This window comes from Apis florea, unplaced genomic scaffold (assembly GCF_048593485.1).
Source record: "Apis florea isolate Af1SG1 unplaced genomic scaffold, ASM4859348v1 contig_3772_pilon, whole genome shotgun sequence".
NCBI lineage: Eukaryota > Metazoa > Arthropoda > Insecta > Hymenoptera > Apidae > Apis > Apis florea.
This window is the reverse complement of record NW_028256845.1, coordinates 3951718-3975027: the sequence shown is the minus strand read 5'-3', so window position 1 is coordinate 3975027 and position 23310 is coordinate 3951718. Positions and strand designations below refer to the sequence as shown.

Here is a 23310-nt window from a genome sequence, read left to right as displayed (position 1 = left end):
AAAATGAATAAAATATTAATTTTTTCTTTTTTATAATTCTTTTAATTCAGTTTGAATTTTAATGATAATTTCATCTTAAAATTATTGAATATTATTATAAATACAAATATCAAATATTAGTTAAAAAGATAAAGGAAAAAAATGTCAATTTTAATTATAATTAATTGCATGAGAATGATTAATGCAAGAAGTTGTGTAATTTTTATTCTTAAAAAATTAAAATATAAATATGTGAAAATTAAGTCAAAAAAAGTCAATATATAACTTTCTATGCTATACTTAATTAGATGTGTATGTATATGTTATATATATATATATATATATACCCTAAAAAAAAAAATTCATCATTTATACAAAATATAATATATGTATATATAAAATATGTTAAAATATATAAATATTTGAATTGTTTTTAATGGGAATGATAATTATAGAATTAGGATAATGAATTTCTTCATTATATTCAAAATATCAATTTCATTGAATCTCAAATACAATAAGTACAGGTGTGTGAATTTTTTTATAACTAATATCTACATACTATGAAACATAAATGTTTGTTATAAAAAAATATTTAAGTCAATGCTCGTAACATGTTTAAAAAAGCCACTGACGTTTTAACGACCTATGTACAAAATATTTTTATCAATCAAAAAAATTTAAATGATAGATAGAAATAATTCAATACTTACATCACTGAAAGTATAAATAGATAACTCAACCATATTTCCGGCTGTAAATTTTATTGATGAATTGGACATTGCAATGATCAAAACACAACAAAGCTTTTTTTTGCCTCTTATTCGGTACCATTCGATCATATATGCCACTTCTGCAACCTTTTCAGACTATATTCAATCATTATTTATTGTTAATTTCTATCTGTACGATTTGTTTAAAAAAATTAATTGAAATATTATTGCAGATGCTTCCAATAAAAACATCCTACCTGTTCGGCAACCAATTCGCCTATATAACAAAATATGAAAATATTGAAGGTAATCGATGCGATTATTATTACGTAAGTTAACGAAATTATCAATTCATTCGGATTCCATTCCTATAAAATCATGTATATATAATTATTGTAATATTAATATCAAAAAAATATGTATATATATGTAATTTTTAAATATGCATGTGTACCGATTGTTTCAGAGTTTTTTATTGCATGCGTACCACAATTAGATAATATCCGAGAAGACACATATTCATTGTACAGCCTAAAAATTCTACAAAAGATATTTGTTGAAGCGCTCTTTCTGTAAGTGCCAAAAATCTGAAATGTGACGAATACATATGTATTGTCAAAAGATTTAAATATGAAAAAATTCAAAATTTCAAATTTAATAATTTTTAATGTTTCTAAATATTCAGTTTTTTTAAATCAACAATAAAATTTTAAATTTCCAAATTTTATTTTTGTTTAATTTCAATTTTTTAAATTATCAGATTAACAAATTAAAAATAAAAATGTTCATGAATTTTTTATTTTATACCAATGACCAATTTTGTCAAATTGATAAAATTATATGTTACTGAAAAATTCTCATAAGAGAAATTCTCCGCATAATTCACTTTCTATTTATTGCAATAATTATAATTTAATTTTATAATTTTATTAAAATAATTTTTTCTTAAAAACACACATGATATTTTAATAGTAAACAATTTTTTCATTAAATTTTTACTATAATTACGACAAACAATTATATAAATTACCCACTTCAATATCCGGTCGTGTTGAATCACAATATTTGCAATTCTGTCATCTATTTTCTTGCTCATGTCCGATCGGCCATCCACCAAATGATTCAACCAATTCATCAACACTTGCATTTGTCCACATGCATGTATTGCAAACACAGCGGCTACACTGCAAGCCGCCGATCTTATAGCGTTCATCACGATACCTGTCAGAATTTGAATAGATAACATGATTTCGTTGCAAGGACTATCACGCATATCGGCGATCAAAATCGATGCAGGGAATGGTAATTGTATAAACGTCAAATTTCCATCCACTATTTTTCCCCCGCCGAACGGTTGAATAAGAAAATAAAATATAAAAGCACATAACATGAAAAAGAAGCAAATGAACGCCAATTTTCTTCCATAATTCGCATACATAATCATAATGTTTCTATCCTCTTGGTGTTTAACATTCTTCCAGTCCCATTCGATACGTTCAATACCTTCACGTATATCATTTTCATGGAGCAATAGAAAATAATATTTCATGAATGTCATCACGAAGAAACTCAATGGACCCACCATTTTGAGTTTGTTATATATGTTGTTGATTTCCACCATCAGGAATATGCTACAAGACACGAGCATGAAACTGATCAAACTGTAACAAATAATACTGATGAGGAAAGAATAACATTTTCCTATTCTCGATTTGCGTAAATTTGGCCAAGCACCGATCGGTGTCAACAACCAACGGTTCCATTGTATGCTCAAATTCGTTTTCCTCTTATCGTCATCCTGAATGATGACGACTTGTTGATTTTTCATCGTTGACGCTCGAGAGCTCGCTGGCTACTAAATGTTACTGGTTCGATGACAATTGAAATGAAAAATCGCGTTGCGCCTGCGTTTGAATTTCGATTCGAAAGAGTAGATGACATTAGTATTCTTTTTCAAAGGGTTCGACCCCTCTTAGTTCTTAGTTTGTTTGTTCATATATTATCAATGATGAGGGTGTACGACAGGAGACATCGATAAATTGATTTTTTCAAATCTGTATTGTACATCAGCACTTTAGTATATAGCAATAAAATTGAAAATATAAATTTCTGGAAAATGAGTCTCTTTTCTATTTCATTTTTTATTAGAATATTATTAATGTTTTGAAAAATTAATTTAAAAAGAAATGTGGAATTGTATGTGCATTAAAATGGTGTATATGATAATTTTTTTTTTATAAAACTTTCATATAACTGTGATCTGTTTCCTTTAAAACTAATATTAATGTGCATTCATCAAAAGTATGAAAGAATAATGAAAATGAATATATTTTGGATTATAAATTATTTCATTAAGTGAAGTGTGTATTTTTATGTATATTATAGGAATAAATATTATTACTAATTCCTACTGTTGCTATTCTTTATATTTCAAATTTTATAAATCTGTGCATTAATTAAAAGAATACATTTTGTTACGTCACTTGACGTAAGAGATTCAAGTATGCAAAACCGGTTTTTATAACCTGGAATAGCAGTAAATTTCATAGCAAAGGTAAAATATATATAAATATATAATTAAATATCACTTACATCGGTAAATGTTTGAATAGACATATGAATTAATTTTCCTGCAGTAATTTGAACCACTACACTCGATCGTACTATGATTAAAGTCAGGTCGAGGATTATCTTGTCGGGTAAATAATACCAGTCAGTCATATAAACTACTTCACCGACTTTCATACTCTGTTAAAAATTTGTGTGATTAATATTTATTATATTACAGATTGATCAGATTCCACATTTCATAACAAATCTCTGATACCTCTTCTGCTAATATTTCACCAATATAGCATATTATAAAAATGTTAAAACAGACTGAAACGAACAACATAAAATAGATGATCATACTTCGTTTATCATAATCAGACCATTCCTAAAAAAAATATAAAAAGCATAAAATAATACAAAAAAAGAATTTTTGAAAACAAATATGATCTTAATTATATTATGAATAAATTTTTTTTTTTACAGTTATAATATCACTACATAATGTATACCATAAGTATGTAATAACCAAGGCAACATATATGCAGGCAGCACCTAAATACTTCCAAGAATATTATCCGATTTATCGTTTCCTCGATATATGATATAAAACTGTAATTAAAACGTAATCATAAAAATGATTGATAATGAAATTTGAATGAATATGATAAAAAATTAAAGAAATTTTATTTAAAATTTATTACAAATATGGCTTAATTAGAAATCAGATAAAACACTGATACTCATAATAATTGGTGTTTATATATATTACTATGTTTATCAATAAAAATTTTTCATTATATAGCATATAACAATATCAGCATGTTATCTTATTCTTCTAATTACATAATTGCAATGTTAATATTAAGATGAAATTTCTATTGAACATTTTTTATATTTATAAATTCAATAGAAATTATATTAATCTTTAATTTTTTTATTTTTATAATTACCAAGGACATTTATAATTTAAAATATTTTTAGTGAAACGAATATAAAATTTTATTGAGAATTATATGTTTCATGTTAAGAGAGTCATCATAATCTGTGTGATGATAGTGCGCATATAGTGCGCACAACATATTTAGAAAATACAAAAATACAAACAACAATCTTACTTCAATGTTCTTAGATGATGCTCCACGATCAGGCCTATTTCTCTAAAAATCATTTTCTCTCTTTTCTTTGATTTATTTACAAATTCTGTGATCCATGTCATAACCACACTCAATTGGCCACAAGCGTGTGCTCCTAAAATAGCTGCAAGACTAAAGATTCCTGCGGTGCTAGAGTTTACAATAAATCCTGATAAAAATTGCGAAGCAATGATAAATTCGCTGTTAGGACTGCGAGTGACATCTATTAGTTTTTTGTATACAGCACAGGGTAACACATGCACGATTCTCGTTTCGTTGCCGATTTGAATAAGTTCTGTTCTCGAAATTGTCATGCAGCAGAAGCATAGAACTCCGCTCTGCAAAATAGCCGCCGAAAGAGCTGCAACGTAGCGGCCGAATTTTGCATTTTTTAGCATTACCTGTTGATCTTCTTCCCTTGTCACTATGCGCCAATCAGTTCTTATATGTTCGACACATAATCGTATTTCTCTACCTCTTAACAACAGAGTAGTATAATTCATTGTACCAACAAACCAATGAGCCAGTGACCCAAGTACTTTCATTTTCAAATAAAAACTTTCATCTTCTAGTAACATGTGAAGCAGACAAGGAATCAAGGTAAATAGTAAAGAACCATAACATGAGACATTCAAAAGAAATGAGATGATTCTTTCATGTCTAGTTGTAGAGGGAAAACTGGGCCAAGCTCCAATCGGTTTCAGAAACCAACGATTCAATTGAAGACAATAATCGCTGTTGGTATCGGGATCAGTCTTTATCGCCACGGATTTGTTTGACATCGTAGCTACTCATCGACGTTATAAACACAACTGAATCGAAGATATTTTTCTCACGACGTGCGTGACAGTTCTAACGCTTGCGCAGGTTTCTTGGAAGAACTGATTGATTTGTTTAGTCGCTATTACTTGTTGCAGTGGTGAACGTGTTTATGATCGATGAACGTGCATATTATAGAATTTCAGTGTCATTCGATAAGTTTAATCATTTCAAGAATGGTGAAATATCGTGATAATCGATAAAATGTTTGAAAAGAAATGTGAAAGTCTAACTCAGAATGAGTAATTTTATTTCGATAATAATATTAAATAATGTAATGTTGAGCATTAATGAATTAAAAAAATAATTGATTAAAATTTCAAATAAAAATTGCTTTAATTAATAATGTTATTTGAAATATTCGAATAAATTAACTTTAACATTGATTGGTAATTAATCAAGATGATTAAGAACAAGTCAAACATAGCTATAATAAAAGTTAATTACTGCAACTGTCACTTTAATTTAATTTTATCGAAAGTATTCGAATAAGTCAAAAATAAAACAATAGCAATTTATTTTTGTAAATATCTCAAAAACTGAGATCGAACAATGGTAATATAGAAAAAAATTATTCAAAATATTAATTTTAATATTTTCAAAAATTATCAAAATCGATGAAGATTCCTCGATTTCGAATAATTATCAAAATAAAATTTTATTTGCATGTAAAAAAAAAAAATTATTCTTGAAATTATTTAAATGTAAATAAAAAAATTAGTTGCTTTATATATTTACAGTCAAAATATTCGTTTTTTATTATATTATTTATTATTTAAATAAAAATTTAATTAACTTTTGAAAATCAATATTATACAACAAACAAAAAATAATAAATTATTTTTATAAATATTTAAATTTTTATGTAAATGAAAATTATTTATTATTTATAATTATAGTATTAATTTTATTTATCATTTATGGTGTAAAAAAAATATTCTGACTTATTCGAAGTCCTTTATAAATTTAAGTTAAAATTATTGCGATAATTAATTTTTATTCCTAACTATAATTAATCAACAATTGTAGAATAATTATATAGCTTTTCGAATAATCTTGGTTAATTTTTAACCGCGATTATTTAATGCTTCGAATAACAAGTTATTTTCGAAATAACTTTATTCTTAATTTCAATTCAAAAATTTTATCCATCCTATTTATTATCGTGATATAATTGATTTTTTCGTAACATGAAATTATATTGTAAAAATAATAATTTATCTTTGCTTGCGATTGCATTTTTATTGTATTGTAAAATGAGATGAATTTATGGAGAAATTTTATTTTATCACGTCATTTGTCGTAGCAGATTTAAATATGCAAAAGCAGTTTTTAACACCTGAAATAATAAAATATTTCATGAAGATTACATTAATGATTATTTATAAATATAACTATCAAACTTACATCACCGAAAGTATAAATGGACATATTAAATAATTTTCCAGCAGTGATTTGGACTACGACAGTCGATCGTAGAATTATTAAAATTAAATTAAGAATTGTCTTATCGGGTAAATAATACCAATCTGTCATGTAAATCACTTCACCAATTTTCATGCACTATTGAGAATTCGATCGATTGATTATCATCATGATTTTTATTCATTGAATTTCAATATGTATTATAACATGAACTATTTATAGTATATAATTTTGATACCTGTTCTGTCAATATTTCACCGATATAACATATAATAAAAATGTTAAAACAAATCGAGAGAAGCATCATGAAATAGGTGGTTAGATTTTGAACATTCTTTTCTGCCCATTCCTAAAATAGAAACATAACACAAAATAATAATAAAACGAGATTAGAATACAAGAAAAATAAAATCATTTTGTACCGTAAGAATATAATAACCGACTATACATATGATCATCGTACACCTAAACAATTCCAAAAAATATATCCGATTCATTATGTTCTCAAGATATGTTATGAAACTGCAATTAAAATCAGACTATAATCTAAAAAATAGAAAAATCTAAGAAAATATATAAAACCATCATAAAAAAATCTTACTTCAACACTCTCAAATGTCGTTCTACGATTATTCCTATTTCTTTAAAATCATCTGTTTTTTTTTGCTCTCTCGATTGATTCACGAATTCCGTGATCCATACCATAACCACACTTAATTGGCCATATGCATGAGCGGCAAGAACAGCCGCGAGACTGAAAATTCCAACTGTGCTGGAATTTGCGATGGCGGCTGCCACAAATTGAAAACAAAGCATAAAAATGTTGATGGAATTCTCCTCGACGTTTACCAGTTCTTTGTACACAGCACAAGGTAGCACATGGAGAACTCTCGTCTCATTACCTACTTGAATAGTCTCCGTTGTCAGCATAGTCACGAAGCAAAAGCACAAAATGCCACCTTGCATGAAGATGGCGCACGAGGCTGCCACATAGCGGCCAAATTTTGCATTTTTCAGCATTGTCCGTTGGTCCTCCATTCTTTTTGTTGTTTGCCAATCAGCCTCCATATGCTCGAAGCAATAACGTATATCTTTACTTTTCATTAATAAAGCTGTGTAATTAACAGTGCTAACAAACCAATGGCTCACAGGACCGAGTGTTTTCAATTTCAGATAAAAGCTTTCCTCAGCAAAGATTATTTGCATCAGACTAGGAGTCGCGCATAATATCACAATCGCGTAACATACGATATTTAAAATTAATGAAACGATTTTTTCAAATTTTGTGGTGGTAGAGAACAAAGGCCAAGCACCGATTGGTTTTAGAAACCATCGATTCAATTGAAGACTGTAATCACTGTTGGTTTTAATTTCCTCTGTGATCGCGGCTTGGTTCATCATCGTGAAATGAAGTTGACAATGATGTGCGGTATTCATGGATTGATATGCGTGAGATTATTCAACGCTTGCGCAAGTTTTTTTAGTATTCGATCGATTCGTCTAGTCGGTTAAATTTGTTTCGGAGAAATATACAGGTAAGTTGAAAATTGCAGGTTGTAATCGTGTGAAATGAAGGATGTGCATGAAGTGTATAAGGGAAACAAAGTATGAAAATATGGGAAGTGTATGAATACTCGAAGTGCTATAGAAATTTATACATGTTAAAATTGCTAGATTATGCATCATTATATAACTATATAGTTTTATAAATAGTTATAATTTGCATTACTTAATATTTGTTCGAATTTTAAGATTCCATAATTTTAAAATTGTGAAATATTATTATGGATACAAATATTCTCTAATGTTATAATTAAGGAGATAAAATTTGAATCGTGAAATAGAAAAAAAGTGAGATCGATTTTAAGAAAATTATAATTTTTATGATCAGGAATTCACTAAGCTGTTCATCGAAGTTGCGTAAAGTTTTCAGTTAGTATAAGAAATTGCTTGACGTACATTCTTTTTCTAATACTCTATATCCAATCGATTTGTCTAGACGTTAGAATTTGTCACAGAAGAGCACGCAAACGTGTTCAGAAAAAGATTGTGGTAATCTTCTCAACTGTAAGAGAGAAGAAATGGCCTTGACCTAACTATGAAGTTTTATAGTAATAGTAACATGTATAGCGATAACATGGATAATAATGAATGTTTACTTTCTTTTTCTCTTTTCGGTATGTAAAATATCTACAATATTAGAAGTTGCACATTTCATATATCGCCATTCACATCGCAATTGTACGGATCATATTGAGGTATGCAAAAGATGCTTTAAATACCTAAAAGATAAAGTACATATATAAGATTATATAGAAAATGTTTTCGTATCAATACTTACAGCGGCAAAAGTCGCGATAGAAATTTGTATGAATTTTCCAGCAGTGATTTTAATTACCATACTCGATCTTGAGATGATTAATACTAAACCGAGAGCAGTTTTATGAGGTAATTGATACCATTCAGTCATATAAAATTTTTCTCCCACTTTTTTGCCCTGTTGAGCATTTAATCATTTTAAGTTTTAAATAAGATTTTTCTTTAATGTTATTTTTTTACCTGTTCCGTAACTATCTCTGCTATATAACAAAATATAAATATGTTAAAGACCATAGATGCATATACGATAGCGTATATAGCTAATATTGTTTTTGATTTTTCCTGAGAAATTAAAAAAAATTGAATGAAAATTAACTAGAAAAATCTTCGCATGATGTTATATTTCTCGTTTAATATATGTATATGTGTATAAAAAATACTTAAAGATTTAAATAATTTAAAGTAGAAGTATTATAAAAATATTTTCAAATATTATATTATGTTTTTTTCTATAATTCTGCCTTAAAACATACCGTGAGAAAATAATATTTAAGTATACACATGTTCATTGTACATCCCACCAATTCAACCAAGCAAATCATATTCATAACTTTTTCCATATACCATACAAGACTGAAACCAATATTTTCGTATATAAATCCATCACAGGATATAAATAAATTAATCGGGGAACTCGAAATAAAAAAATAATATAAATAATAAAATTTATAATTCTAGAAGATTTTAGAAAGAAAATTTAATTCAATAGAAAAATCTATATTTTATCATTATGAGCACTGTAAGTACCAAGATATTCATAATAGTTTAGAAAAATAATTTAAGTAATACGTTTATTTATTGTATATATCATATCCATATCACTTATAAAAAATATTCATTTTTACTATTGAATTTCTCAAATTAAGAGAACATACAAATACTTCATTACGATATATTTTATCATTCCCAAACATCAATAAACACAAAAAAAAATATACTAATCAATTACCTTAATGTTCGTAGATGATGCTCAACGATAAAACCAAGCTTCTTGTGAAGCGTGTGCTCGTCCTGTTTCTCCTCATTGTTATCCTTCACCAAGTTATCCGACCTGGCCATCACCACGTTGAACTGGCCGCACGCGTGCATTGCTAATACGGCGGCCAGTCCGCAAGCTCCGACTGTGACCGAGGTTACGATGAATCCGGAGACGAGTTGTAGAACGAATACGATCTCGTTCATGGGACTGAACCTAACATCTAACAGGTTCGTGTAGAATGGACAAGGTAAACGATACATCGAGTAGCTGTCATTTCCAATTTGAAATGTTATCTTTTTGAAACCTGTGATCAAATTGTAGGACATAATTCCGCTATGCATGCAAAGTGCAGCGATGCACGCAATGAAACGACCGAGCTTGGCGCTCTTTAGCATCAACTCTCGATCGTTGGCCCTTCGAACTGTTTTCCAATCATGTTCCACATGCTCGATGCAATAGACGATCTCCTTTGCTCTCATCAATAGACAACAATAATTCAATTCTCCCATCATCCAATGGCTTATCGGCCCGATTGCCTTCATCCTCGTCTTCAAATTCTCGTCTTCGTAGATAATGTACATCGCGCATGGGATCACCGTGAAAATAATCAGCGAATGGCAGATAAAGTTTAATAATTTGACGAGTAATTTTTCAGTTCTCGAGGTCTTCGTGAGATTCGGCCAGGCACCGATCGGTTTTAGGAACCAACGATTCACCTGAATGCTGTACTCGTAATCGCGAGCATAAGACACGTTTGATACAGATTGTTCGTTTACTTGATTCATTATAGATACTTCACGTAGGACGTTCGTCGAATGAATAGTGACTTGAGTTTGAGCTTTAATAGTCGGGTAAAATGGCGCATGCGCGAACTTTTTTCTTTGATACGAATCGCTATAGTACAAATGTTTGGTTGCATCTTGGCGAAAATATGCGAATTAATCAGTAGTGCAATAAAAGCGAGATATAGTGGATTGATGTACAATGAAGTGAAATTCATGGTTTCAATTTATATTTTTGTTTGTTTGTTTGTTGTTTTTTTTATTTTTATGAATGAAAATAAATTAAATAAACAAGTTAAATTAGTACTTTAATGAGAAAGATGAATGTGTCTTTTTGAAATTGTTTTTAACGCGAGGAATAGTGAAACAGGATAATGAATTTCATCATATTTAAAATATCAATTTCATTGAATCTCTAATACAATATGTACAGGTATGTGAATTTTTCACGACTAATATCTACATACTACCAAACTTAAATATTTGTATAAAAAAAAATATTCAAGTCAATGCTCGAAACATGTTTAAGAAAGCCACCGACGTTTTAACCACCTATTCATTCAAGATATTTTAATTTATAATCTATAATATTTTAATGAAAGATAGAAATATAGATACTTACATCGCTAAAAGTATAGATGGATAATTCAACCATATTTCCAGCTGTAAATTTTACCGATGAATTGGACATTGCAATGATCAAAATGCAGCAAAGTTTTTTTTTGCCTGTTAATCGATACCATTCGATCATATACGCCATTTCACCAACTTTCTGACACTGAATCGAGACATTATTCATTTCTATTAAATTCTACTTAAACGATTTATCGTTTAAAAAATTAATTGAAATATTGTTGCAGATATCTTCCAATAAGAACATCCTACCTGTTCGGCAACCAGATCGCCTATATAACAAAATATGAAGATATTGAAAGTGATAGATATGATTAAAGCTACGTAAGTTACTGAAAGTATTATTTCTTTCGGATTCCATTCCTACAAATTAATAATATATATATAAACAATGCAATATTAGAATGAAAAATATACATAGAATTCTGAAAGTAGAATTCTGTGTGCCTATTGTATTAAAATTTGTTATTGCGTACCACTATTAAATAATATCCGAGAAGGCACATATTCGCAGTACAGCCTAAAAATTCTACAAAAGATATTTGCTGAAGCGCTTTTTCTGTAAGTGCCAAAAATCTGAAATACGACAAACATAAAATGGTAAAAGTTATTTATATATAAGATTCAAACATCGAACGAATCAAATTTTTAAGTTTAATACTTCAAAGTTTTAAATTTAAAAATTATTTCTAATTTTCATAAACATCTACTTTCAAATGTATCTTTATATTATCATATTTTCATAAATCGAAGAATAAAAAATTTCAGGCGCAAACTTTTAATTATACACAGCAACCAGTCGATTTCTTTGGTGAATACTTAAGTTGTTATACGTTGTTGAAAACTTTTCCACGCCGGCAATAGTTACGACGTTTTTTGTCCCCTAACTTATTGTCACGCGATGAAATACGATCGTATTTATAAACATGAAACTTTAACCCTTTATGCTTGTACCCAATCTCTTAGAAATAACAAATCACATTTATATTTACATTAAAAGATTTTTCTCAACAATATTGAGATTTTGGTAAAATTACAATACAATAATAATATACATAATATATATGTATATATATATATAATATTACCCACTTTAATATTCGATCATGTTGAATTACAATATTTGCAATTCTGTCATCTACAGCCTTGCTCATATCCGATCGGCCATCCACCAAGTGATCCAACCAGTTCATCAACACCTGCATTTGTCCACATGCATGCACTGCGAATACAGCGGCTATACTACAAGCTGCCGATGTTATAGCGTGCATCACGACACCTGTCAGAATTTGAATGGACAATACGATTTCATTGTAAGGACTATAACGCACATCAGCGATCAAACTCGACGAAGGAAATGGTAATTGGATAAACGTCAAATTTCCATCTTCTATTTTCCCCACGCTAAACGGCAAGACTAGATAGTAAAATGCAAATGCACTATACATGAAAAATGTGCAAATGAATACTAATTTCCTTCCATAATTCGCATACGTGATCATGATATTCCTATCTTCTTCGTGTTTCACGTTCTTCCAGTCCCATTCGATGCATTCGATACCTTCACGTATGTTATTTTCATGGAGTAATAGCAAATAATATTTCATGAATGTCATCAAGAAGAAACTCAATGGACCAACCATTTTGATTCTGTTATATACCTTCTTGATTTCCACTATCAAAAACATGCTACAAGACACGAGCATAAAACCGATCAAACCGTAACAAATAATACTGATCAGCAAGGAATAACATTTTCCTATTCTTGATTTGCGTAAATTTGGCCAGGCACCGATCGGTGTCAACAACCAACGATTCCACTGTATGCTCAAATTCGCCTTCTTATCGTCATCCTGCGCGATGACGCACTCTTGTTTTTCCATCGTTGACGCTCGAGAGCTCGCTGGATACTAAATGTCGGTGGTTCGATGATGATTGAAATGGAAAATCGCATTGCGCTTGCGCTCGAATTTCGATTCGAAAGGGTGGATGAAAATAATATTTTTCAAAGAAGTTCGACCCCTCTCAATTATTAGTTTGTCGGTTTATGAATTATGAATATGACAAGGGTTGATGATGACGAGTCATCGATAAATTGATTTTTTCAAACGTTAGTAGTGCACGAGTGTATTGACCATTTCGCAACAGGTTGAAGTAATCAATTTCTAAAGAATGAATTTTCATTCGAATAAGCTTTTTATGTTATTTAAATATTGGATGCATAAATTTATATTGTATTAATTTTGCAAAAAACATTTTACAAATATTAGATTATTATTACCAGATAAAATGCATAAAAATTATTTGTTTCAAGTTTGTCGGCAAAAACAAAAAATAATATATAAAATTGTGGAATTGTGCATGTGTTAAATTTAATGTAAAATATTAATTTATCATTATAACAAAATGATAGAATTAATAATATTACAAATGAATTTTATTATATTGTAAACAATTATTATCAAAATTTGAATTTTATTTTTATAGATATCATTTAAATATACAGCAAATATTTAATCTGTTAATTCTACTTTAAAGAATATTCATGTTAATGTTCGTAATACGTTTAAAAATGCAACGGCTGTCTTAACAATCTTGAACAAAAGATAAATATCTAAATCATAGATTTATAAAAATAATTCAAATATGTTCATACTTACATCGCTAAAAGTAGTCAAACACAATTCAACCATATTTCCAGCAGTCAATTTAATCGATGAATTAGACATTGCAATTATTAAAACGAAACAGAGTTTTTTGTTTCCCTCTAATCGATACCAATCGACCATATATGAAATTTCTCCAATTTTTTTGCTCTGAAAAAAATATAATATCAAAAAAAATTTATAAATTATTATTAATATTCTAACCTGCTCGGCTACCAACTCGCCTATGTAACAAAATATGAAAATGTTAAACGTAAGAGATATTAGCAGTATGAAAAATGTTATTGCACTGGTTAAATGACTCGAACTCCATTCCTAAAATATGAATGAATTACGTTTTAAAGTTTTGTTATATTTATTTAAATCATTTAGTATATTAATTTAATATAGCAGTATATATACATAATATATATATAATTTAGTATTAATAACATTGTAGTACCATAATAACGTAATATCCAAGGAGGCATATGTCTAACATGCAACCTAAAAATTCCACGAATGACACTTGTTGAAGTGCTTTCTCTGTAAGCGCTAAAAATCTGAAATTGATTTGATATATTATAGCGATATTTAATTCCAATCTTTAAGATAAAAAAGTCGAATTTTGTGATTTCAAAATCAATAAACTTTAAATAAAAAATATTCAGAATTCGTACACACTTCAATATTCGAACATGTTGATTCACGATGCTTGCGATTCTGCCTTCCACATTATTATACATATCTGATCGACCGTTTATCAAATGTTTCAGCCAATTCGACAACACCTGCATCTGGCCGCAAGCGTGCACCGCAAATATAGCAGCCAAGCTACAAGCTGCAGTCGTTATGGTATGTAACAAAACACCGGCGACCAATTGAATGAAAAATACGATCTCATTCGTGAAACTGTAACGCGTGTCGATGATAAATCTCGAGAAGGGAAACACCAAGGGAATGAAGGTAATATTGTCATCATCCGCAGGAATTTTTCCAACGCTAATTGGCACGGCGATGTAGTAAAAGGCGAAACCACTGTACATGAAAAACGTGCAAATAACGACCAGCCTTCTTCCAAAATTTGCATTCGTTATCATGATTTCTCTGTCTTTGGAATACGTGATGTTCTTCCAATCCCATTCGATACGTTTGATGCACTCGCTGATGTTATCTTTATGTAAGATTAACAAATGGTATTTTAGAAATGCCATCACGCAGAAACTCAATGGACCAAATAGTTTTATTCTGTTGTAGATATCTTTCACTTCGAGGATCACGTACAAACTGCATGGTATCGAGAGAAAACTTATCAGACTGTAGCAGATTACATTTATTAATCGATAGAGATATTTTCCTGTCGTTGAAATAGTGGAGGAATTCGGCCAGAGACCGATCGGTTTTAAAATCCAGCGACTCCATTGAATGCTCAGATTTATATTTCTCTTATAGTCGTGATCTGTTCTGATACATGACATGCTCTCGATTTCTAATTTTTTCACCATTAGAGTTTGAACGTCTCTTTCAAACTAATCAACTATCGTTTGATCTCAGGTTCTAAAGAAGAGAATACAGCGCCTGCGCCGGTTTTCCAATTCCCCGGTTTCCTTTCAGTAGGGGGGGAACAGGTTTATTTTCTCCGATGAATTGAAATGTTCTCCCCCGTTGAGTTGTGTTGGACTTTTCTTATATATGCATTATGAGTTCAGAGTGCTGAGAATGATAGTGAAGCCATCGATTCATTCATAAAAGATTCATTCAAAACAACATTTCTCAATATTATATGAAGTTATTGAAGTGTAGTAACTTTCATTTTTTATTATTTTATATAAAGAAAAAAAATCATCATAGAAAATTAGTAAGTATTTAACATAAATTATAATTTTTTTTTATTCACATTTATAACAAAATTTGTTTCTTAGATTTTTTATAAAACATTTTTGATAAAACATATGAAAAATTACATTTTTTTAATAGAAGAAAAAATACATTAATTCTTACAGTCTAATGTAATAAATAATAAAATAGTTTATGTTGTATTGCATTCTGAAGAATATTTAAGTTAATGTTCGCAATACATTCAAAAAAGCAAATGATGTTTTAATTACCTGTTTTTTTACAAAATATTTTTGTTAATTATATGTGAAAATTCGTGAGTTATACTTATTTAATACTTACGTCAGAAAAAGTACTCATTGATAATTCGATTAAATTCCCAGCTGTTAATTTAGTAGATGAATTGGACATTGCGATTATCAAAACGCAGCATAGCTTTTTCTTTCCGAATAATTGGTACCATTCGATCATATACGTTACTTCCCCTATTTTCCTAGACTATTATAAACTATGCCACAACTGTTGCGTGTAAAATATTGATATAATCATTTGAAAAACCATACCTGATTAGCCAAAAGCTCTCCTATGTAACAAAATACAAAAATATTGAATATAATCGTTATAAGTAATATAAGATATGTTACGACTTGCGTTAGATGATTGGATTCCCATTCCTGTAATTTCAAAAATTATATTATATTATGTCAAAAAAAAAAAATAATTGCTAAAAAATATTTTTTTAAATATCTCTTAAATTATATACCATGATGGCACAATATCCAAGAAGGCATACGTTTATTGTACATTCTAAAAATTCCATGTATGATACTTGTTGCAGAATTTTTTCGATAAGTGATAAAAATCTGTAAATATTATCACAATAATTCTATATAAATATTACAAAATATTAGATGCAAAATATTCTTGAGATTTCAAATTACAAAATTTTTAAAGCTTAAAATTTTTATGATTAAAAACGAATATAGTTTTAAAATTTAATAAATAAAAATTCAATATTCAAAAATATTCAAATACAATAGTAAAAAATTATTTCAATATTAAATAATACAATTTCCATTTATTTTTTCTCAAACTCTACACTTTCGAAAAAAAATTAAATTCTTCGCAAAATAATTGTATTATAAAATTTTATCATGAGATAAGCACGTCTTACACACTTTAATATTCGAACGTGTTGATTTATAATCCTGGCAATTCGCTGATCGACACTGTTACACATATCTAACCGACCTTCTATCAAATGTTTCAGCCAAACCATCATCACTTGTATCTGGCCACAAGCGTGAACTGTAAATATTGCAGCCAAACTGCACACCGATGATGTAACACCATGAAGCAAGAAACCACATATAAATTGAGCGAGAAATACAATTTCGTTTATTGGACTGTATCGAACATCAGCAATGTACTTCGGGAAAGGAAACATCGTGGGTATGAAACTAATATTAGCATCTTGTGCCGGAATTTTTCCAATTTTCATCGGTACAGCTATATAAAAAAAGACAAAACCACTGTACGTGACAGTGGTGGTAACAATGATTAATCTCTTTCCAAAATTTGCGTTCATTAGCATAATTTCTCTATCTTCTGAGTAAGATATATTTTTCCAGTCCCATTCCATACGTTTGACACAATCGCGGACATCATCTTTGTGAATGTTTATCAAATGATACTTCGTGATCGATAACATGCAGAAGCTCATTAGACTGACGAATTTTAATCTGTCGTATATATTTTCCACTTCGAGGGATATGTATATCCATCCAGGTATAATGATAAACATTATTAAACAGTAACAAATAGCGTTATATAACCGTCGAAGGTATTTGGATATTGTTGAAATTTTATCAAAAGTTGGCCACAGTCCAATCATTTTTAAAATACAACGGCTGTATTTAATGCTAAAATTTATATTATTTTTGATGTCTTGATTAGTTTTTACAGAGGGCATAATCGTTTCGTTGTTCGAGCTCGAAAGTTCTCTTCGAACTGAGAGTTTGTAGATTGATAATAGTTCTAAAACACGGATGCGCTTGCGTCATCCATTTTTCCAATTTCTGTCGCAAGGGTAAGATTAAAAGTTATTCTCCCTCGCTGGAATAAACTCTTCCCCGTTTGGGACTTCTCTTATTATGCATTACAGGCGGGAAGAGTTGGAACATCGATAAATTGATTTTTTTTTAATATTAGTAGAACAGAACTGTTGATACTTGTAAAAGATGAGTTCTTTTTCTTTTTTCTTTCCGAAGTTTTTTTTTATGCACTGTTAGTACTTTTTGTACGAATGTTTTTTAATGTTTTGTAAAATCATTTTTTGTGATATTTAATTTTTATTTATTTTCTGCTAATTCTTATATTTGAATGCTTAGATAAAATTTTCTATGATTTTTGGAAATATTTCTTTATTTCATTTTCTTTTGCACGAAATAAATATAAATTTTAGCAAAATTGACACTGAATAATAATAATATAAATATCTATACACACAACAACTTATGCCAATATTTCCAATATTTTTTATTTTTAACATTAATATTATAAAACACGATTTTTTATGTCCTCTTAAATGATATAAAAAATTTTTAACATTTAAAACAATTAACAGCTACTTATGTGAAACACACATCAAAGCAGTGATTACAAAATGAATGGAAAATATAATTTTATTGATTGGATAAATATCAACAATGAATTCCGATGGATATGAAAGGAAATATTAAAGGAATGAAGGTGAGATTATATATTACAGTTATATGATTGATGTACTAATATAATAAAAGTCACTGTATATGAATGCAAACAATCAGTTTTTGTTCAAAATTCGTGATCGTTATCATAATCGTTATCTTTTGTGTAGTGTTTTTCCAGTCCCACTTGATCTTTTCTACATTCATGAATATTGGCTTTGTGAAAAATTAGATAATATTTAGATAGATAATCAAAGATATTGATAAAGATTTGCATGTAAAAATTTTAATTAATTTTTATTTGATAATTTTGTGCGATATATGATTCTTAACATAATTTATGAAATGATTTTATATTAAATTTTAAATAATACATTAAAAACGTTGAAAAATAGTCCTATCATTTTAAATTATAAATTTCATTGATAAACTTAATTTTAAAAATCAAAGTTTAATAAAGCTTCTTGGCAATTGATATAATTTATACGCTATAACTTATAGCAAAAAGTAGTACGTAACAACTTAATAGTAACAAATTTTGCATAATATTTTAAATAATATGCAAAATTCTATGCTAGAAAATATTATCAATAATTAGATTAAATAAAAATTTTTATTTTTTCATTTCATCTATAATACAACATATTTTTATAAAAGAAACATAACTACACTTTTTCTATTATTCGATATGAAAATTGCAAATTTTATCATCGAACAATTCGCCATAAAAGAAATCCTTAAATTGTTAATGTTCGCAATACGTTCAAAAATGCGACTGCTGTCTTAACAATCTATATGCACAAAAAATGAATATTTCAATGACAAAAATTTAAAAAAAAGATTCAAACGTGTTCATACTTACATCGCTAAAAGTTGTCAAACACAATTCAACCATATTTCCAGCAGTCAATTTAATCGATGAATTAGACATTGCAATTATTAAAACGAAACAAAGCTTTTTGTTTCCCTCTAATCGATACCAATCGACCATATATGAAATTTCTCCAATTTTCTTGCACTGGAAAAAATATATTGCCAAAAAAAAAAAAAAAAAAAAAGATTAATTTATTAATTATTAATAATATTCTAACCTGTTCGGCTACCAACTCGCCTATGTAACAAAATATGAAAATGTTAAACGTAAGAGATATTAGCAGTATGAAAAATGTTATTGCACTGGTTAAATGACTCGAACTCCATTCCTAAAATATGAATGAATTACGTTTTAAAGTTTTTTTATATTTATTTAAATCATTTAATTTTAATAATACTGTAATACCATAATAACATAATATCCAAGGAGACATATGTTTAACATGCAACCTAAAAATTCCACGAATGACACTTGTTGAAGTGCCTTCTCTGTAAGCGCTAAAAATCTAGAATATGATTTAGTATGATTAAATAGCGATAAAATTCAATTCGATTACAACGTAATTAATAAATTTTTAAAATCTAATATTCTAATTTTTTTAATTTCAGAAAAAAATAAAATTCGAATTTCAAATTTAACTATATAAATTTTTAAAATAATTTTATTTCAAAATAAAATTTTATTTCTTCTAATCACACAATTCTTACACACTTCAATATTCGAACATGTTGACTCACGATGCTTGCGATTCTGCCTTCCACATTATTATACATATCTGACCGACCGTTTATCAAATGTTTCAGCCAATTCGACAACACCTGCATCTGGCCGCAAGCGTGCACCGCAAATATAGCAGCCAAGCTACAAGCTGCAGTCGTTATGGTATGCATCAAAGCACCGGCGACCAATTGAATGGAAAATACGATCTCATTCGTGAAACTGTAGCGAGTGTCGATGATAAATCTCGAGAAGGGAAACACCAAGGGAATGAAGGTAATATTGTCATCATCCGCAGGTATTTTTCCAACGCTAATTGGCACGGCGATGTAGTAAAAGGCGAAACCGCTGTACATGAAAAACGTGCAAATAACGACCAGCCTTCTTCCAAAATTTGCATTCGTTATCATGATTTCTCTGTCTTTGGAATACGTGATGTTCTTCCAATCCCATTCGATACGTTTGATGCACTCGCGAATATTATCTTCGTGTAGGATTAACAAGTGATACTTTAGAAACGCCATCATGCAGAAGCTCAATGGACCGAGTAGTTTTATTCTGTTGTAGATGTCTTTCACTTCGAGGATCACGTACAAACTGCATGGTATCGAGAGGAAACTTATCAGACTGTAGCAGATTACATTTATTAATCGATAAAGATATTTTCCTGTCGTTGAAATGGTGGTGGAATTCGGCCAGAGGCCGATCGGTTTTAAAATCCAGCGACTCCATTGAATGCTCAGATTCACGTTTCTCTTATAATCGTGATCTGTTTTGATGCACGATATGCCGTTGATTTTTGATTTTTCCATCGTTAGAGTTTGAACGTCTCTTTCAAACTAACCAGCTTTGATCCGAGGTTCTGAGAAAAGGAATGCGGCGCTTGCGCCGGTTTTTCGATTCTCTTCAATAAAGGGGAACAAAAGTTTGCTTTCCGATAGTTCCGATTGAAATTTTTCCCCGCTTGAAGTTTTTCTCATCTATGTATTATGAATTGGAGACGTGGAGAATGACGGTGAAACCATCGATTGATTGATTCGTGAAACAATGTTACTGATAGTGATTCGAAAATTCATTATTACTAGTATCTGCGTAATGTTTTATCATTTTTGCGGAATTTATAAAATATTTCTTTCTTATTACTTAAAGAAAATAATATTATAAAGAAAAATTAGTAAGTACCGATATAAATTGCATTTTTTTTATTTAATTTTATAATATAACAAAATTTATTTCCTGTTTTATTTATTTTAATATAACAAGTAAATATATATCAAAGCTATAGTTTTTTAACAAAAAAAGAACATTAATTTTTGGAATAGTAAATATAATAAAGTTTATAAATATAGTTTACGTTACGTTTCAAAGAATTCTTAAGTTAACGTTCGCAATACATTTAAGAAAGCAAACGATGTTTTAACCACCTATTGTATAAAATACCTTTGTCATTTATAGGAAAACACGTGCGATTATAATAATTTAATACTTACATCAGAGAAAGTACTCATTGATAATTCGATTAAATTTCCAGCTGTTAATTTCATAGATGAATTGGACATTGCGATTATCAATACGCAGCATAGCTTTTTCTTTCCGGATAATCGGTACCATTCGATCATGTACGTTACTTCCCCTATTTTCCTAGACTATTACAAAACTATGTCACAATAGTTGTGATATATAAGATTGATATAATCATTTCAAAAGACTTCTACCTGATCGGCCAAAAGCTCTCCTATGTAACAAAATACAAAAATATTGAATATAATCGTTATAAGTATTATAACATATGTTACGACTTCTGTTAGATGATTCGATTCCCACTCCTGTAATTTCAAGATTATATTGTATTATGTCAAAAAAAAAAAAAACTACTAAAAACTATATTTTTTAAATATGTTTTAATTGTGTACTATGATGGCACAATATCCAAGAAGACACACGTTTATTGTACATTCTAAAAATTCCATGTATGATACTTGTTGAAGAATTTTTTCGATAAGTGATAAAAATCTGTAAACATCACAACAAACATTACACAATTTTTAATAATTGCTCCAAGTCAAGAAGTTAAAATTTAAATTCAAATTTTTAAGAACTTCGTGATAAATAAATTTTACACACTTCAATATTCGAACATGTTGACTCACGATCTTGGCAATTCGCTGATCGATGCTATAACACATGTCTAACCGACCTTCTATCAAATGTTCTAGCCAGATCATCATCACCTGTATCTGGCCACAAGTGTGAACTGTAAATATAGCGGCCAAACTGCAAACCGATGATGTCACACCATGCACCAAGAAACCACACATAAATTGAAAGGCAAATACAATTTCGTTTATTGGACTGTATCGAACATCAGCAATATACTTGGGGAAAGGAAACATCGTGGGTATGAAACTAATATTAGCATCTTGTGCCGGAATTTTTCCAATTTTCATCGGTACAGCTATATAAAAAAAGACAAAACCACTGTACGTGACAGTGGTGGTAACAATGATTAATCTCTTTCCAAAACTTGCGTTCATTAGCATAATCTCTCTATCTTGTGAGTAAGATATATTTTTCCAGTCCCATTCCATACGTTTGACACACTCGCGGACGTCGTCCTTGTGAATGTTTATCAAATGATATTTTGTGATCGATAACATGCAGAAACTCATTAGACTGACGAATTTTAATCCGTCGTATATGTTTTTCACTTCGAAAGCTATGTATATCCATCCAAGTACAATGATAAACATTAACAAAGAGTAACAAATGGTATTATATAATCGTCGAAGATATTTGTGTATTGTTGAAATTTTATCGAAAGTAGGCCACAGGCCGATCATTTTTGAAATACGACGGCTGTATTTAATGCTAAAATTTACGTTACTTTTGTAATCTTGATCAATTTTTACAGAGGACATGTCGTTTCTTCATTCGAGCTCGAATGCTCTCTTCGTACTGACGAAGTTTGTAGATTGATAATTGTTCTAAAACACGGATGCGCTTGCGCCATATTTTTCCAATTTCTATCGCAAGGGTAAGATTAAAAGTTATTCTCCCTCGCTGGAATAAACTCTTCCCCGTTTGGGACTTCTCTTATTATGCATTACAGGCAGAAAGAGTTGGAACATCGATAAA

The 23310-nt window shown here is 29.2% G+C and overlaps 9 protein-coding genes and 1 long non-coding RNA gene across 17 annotated transcripts in view; 1 reads left to right on the top strand and 9 right to left on the bottom strand.

Annotated features, from left to right (window-relative positions):
• Positions 1-1414, top strand: part of LOC105737478 (uncharacterized) — a 34893-nt gene extending 33479 nt beyond the window's left edge. For both annotated transcript variants that reach the window (XR_015294438.1, XR_015294437.1), the window contains 2 exons: positions 926-998; positions 1159-1414. This is a non-coding gene — a long non-coding RNA (uncharacterized LOC105737478). The remainder of the gene's footprint in view (positions 1-925; positions 999-1158) is intronic.
• Positions 424-2952, bottom strand: LOC147656440 (odorant receptor 10-like). 2 transcript variants are annotated; one of them, XM_086915170.1, is made up of 5 exons: positions 1727-2952; positions 1180-1279; positions 950-1060; positions 693-848; positions 424-625 (listed from the first exon to the last, which is right to left on the bottom strand). In XM_086915170.1, the coding sequence occupies exons 1-5, from the start codon at positions 2518-2520 to the stop codon at positions 575-577; spliced, it is 1212 nt and encodes a 403-aa protein (XP_086771296.1). In that variant the 5' UTR covers positions 2521-2952; the 3' UTR covers positions 424-574. The 2 variants fall into 2 exon arrangements, with proteins under 2 accessions (XP_086771296.1, XP_086771297.1); XM_086915171.1 differs by lacking the exon at positions 424-625 and having other exon boundaries at positions 725-882.
• Positions 2953-3096: 144 nt separating this feature from the next.
• LOC100866020 (uncharacterized) lies at positions 3097-5541 on the bottom strand. Its single transcript, XM_012495539.3, has 5 exons — positions 4361-5541; positions 3755-3854; positions 3520-3630; positions 3285-3440; positions 3097-3217 (listed from the first exon to the last, which is right to left on the bottom strand). Exons 1-5 carry the CDS (start codon positions 5158-5160, stop codon positions 3167-3169), a joined length of 1218 nt encoding a protein of 405 aa, XP_012350993.2. The 5' UTR covers positions 5161-5541; the 3' UTR covers positions 3097-3166.
• Positions 5542-6298: 757 nt separating this feature from the next.
• LOC100865897 (odorant receptor 4-like) lies at positions 6299-8243 on the bottom strand. The gene is made up of 5 exons (XM_003691252.4): positions 7224-8243; positions 7045-7144; positions 6861-6971; positions 6605-6760; positions 6299-6536 (listed from the first exon to the last, which is right to left on the bottom strand). Exons 1-5 carry the CDS (start codon positions 8057-8059, stop codon positions 6486-6488), a joined length of 1254 nt encoding a protein of 417 aa, XP_003691300.2. The 5' UTR covers positions 8060-8243; the 3' UTR covers positions 6299-6485.
• A 247-nt stretch (positions 8244-8490) lies between these two features.
• On the bottom strand, positions 8491-11023 carry Or26 (odorant receptor 26). 2 transcript variants are annotated; one of them, XR_015294418.1, is made up of 6 exons: positions 9951-11023; positions 9475-9574; positions 9182-9283; positions 8964-9119; positions 8782-8904; positions 8491-8687 (listed from the first exon to the last, which is right to left on the bottom strand). XR_015294418.1 is itself a non-coding variant. In XM_003691251.4 (5 exons), the coding sequence occupies exons 1-5, from the start codon at positions 10763-10765 to the stop codon at positions 8851-8853; spliced, it is 1227 nt and encodes a 408-aa protein (XP_003691299.3). In that variant the 5' UTR covers positions 10766-11023; the 3' UTR covers positions 8491-8850. The 2 variants fall into 2 exon arrangements, 1 of the variants encoding a protein (XP_003691299.3); XM_003691251.4 differs by having other exon boundaries at positions 8491-8904.
• A 128-nt stretch (positions 11024-11151) lies between these two features.
• LOC147656439 (odorant receptor 43a-like) lies at positions 11152-13407 on the bottom strand. Its single transcript, XM_086915175.1, has 5 exons — positions 12488-13407; positions 11872-11971; positions 11648-11758; positions 11385-11540; positions 11152-11314 (listed from the first exon to the last, which is right to left on the bottom strand). The coding sequence occupies exons 1-5, from the start codon at positions 13276-13278 to the stop codon at positions 11264-11266; spliced, it is 1209 nt and encodes a 402-aa protein (XP_086771301.1). The 5' UTR covers positions 13279-13407; the 3' UTR covers positions 11152-11263.
• A 339-nt stretch (positions 13408-13746) lies between these two features.
• LOC100866138 (odorant receptor 4) lies at positions 13747-15892 on the bottom strand. 3 transcript variants are annotated; one of them, XM_086915142.1, is made up of 5 exons: positions 14725-15892; positions 14504-14603; positions 14266-14376; positions 14056-14211; positions 13747-14009 (listed from the first exon to the last, which is right to left on the bottom strand). In XM_086915142.1, the coding sequence occupies exons 1-5, from the start codon at positions 15543-15545 to the stop codon at positions 13962-13964; spliced, it is 1236 nt and encodes a 411-aa protein (XP_086771268.1). In that variant the 5' UTR covers positions 15546-15892; the 3' UTR covers positions 13747-13961. The 3 variants fall into 3 exon arrangements, with proteins under 3 accessions (XP_086771268.1, XP_003691302.1, XP_031770814.1); XM_003691254.4 differs by having other exon boundaries at positions 13747-13989; XM_031914954.2 differs by having other exon boundaries at positions 13747-13989; positions 14056-14376.
• A 132-nt stretch (positions 15893-16024) lies between these two features.
• LOC100866252 (odorant receptor 43a-like) lies at positions 16025-18269 on the bottom strand. The gene is made up of 5 exons (XM_031914968.2): positions 17055-18269; positions 16640-16739; positions 16440-16550; positions 16219-16374; positions 16025-16148 (listed from the first exon to the last, which is right to left on the bottom strand). Exons 1-5 carry the CDS (start codon positions 17846-17848, stop codon positions 16098-16100), a joined length of 1212 nt encoding a protein of 403 aa, XP_031770828.2. The 5' UTR covers positions 17849-18269; the 3' UTR covers positions 16025-16097.
• Positions 18270-19178: 909 nt separating this feature from the next.
• Positions 19179-21270, bottom strand: LOC100872448 (odorant receptor 10). Its single transcript, XM_003691369.4, has 5 exons — positions 20170-21270; positions 19864-19963; positions 19676-19786; positions 19447-19602; positions 19179-19375 (listed from the first exon to the last, which is right to left on the bottom strand). The coding sequence occupies exons 1-5, from the start codon at positions 20985-20987 to the stop codon at positions 19322-19324; spliced, it is 1239 nt and encodes a 412-aa protein (XP_003691417.2). The 5' UTR covers positions 20988-21270; the 3' UTR covers positions 19179-19321.
• Positions 21271-21402: 132 nt separating this feature from the next.
• On the bottom strand, positions 21403-23268 carry LOC116413835 (odorant receptor 85c-like). 3 transcript variants are annotated; one of them, XM_003691257.4, is made up of 5 exons: positions 22300-23268; positions 22089-22188; positions 21891-22001; positions 21666-21821; positions 21403-21599 (listed from the first exon to the last, which is right to left on the bottom strand). In XM_003691257.4, exons 1-5 carry the CDS (start codon positions 23091-23093, stop codon positions 21549-21551), a joined length of 1212 nt encoding a protein of 403 aa, XP_003691305.2. In that variant the 5' UTR covers positions 23094-23268; the 3' UTR covers positions 21403-21548. The 3 variants fall into 3 exon arrangements, with proteins under 3 accessions (XP_003691305.2, XP_086771299.1, XP_086771298.1); XM_086915173.1 differs by having other exon boundaries at positions 21666-21816; XM_086915172.1 differs by having other exon boundaries at positions 22119-22188.
• Positions 23269-23310: the final 42 nt, after the last annotated feature.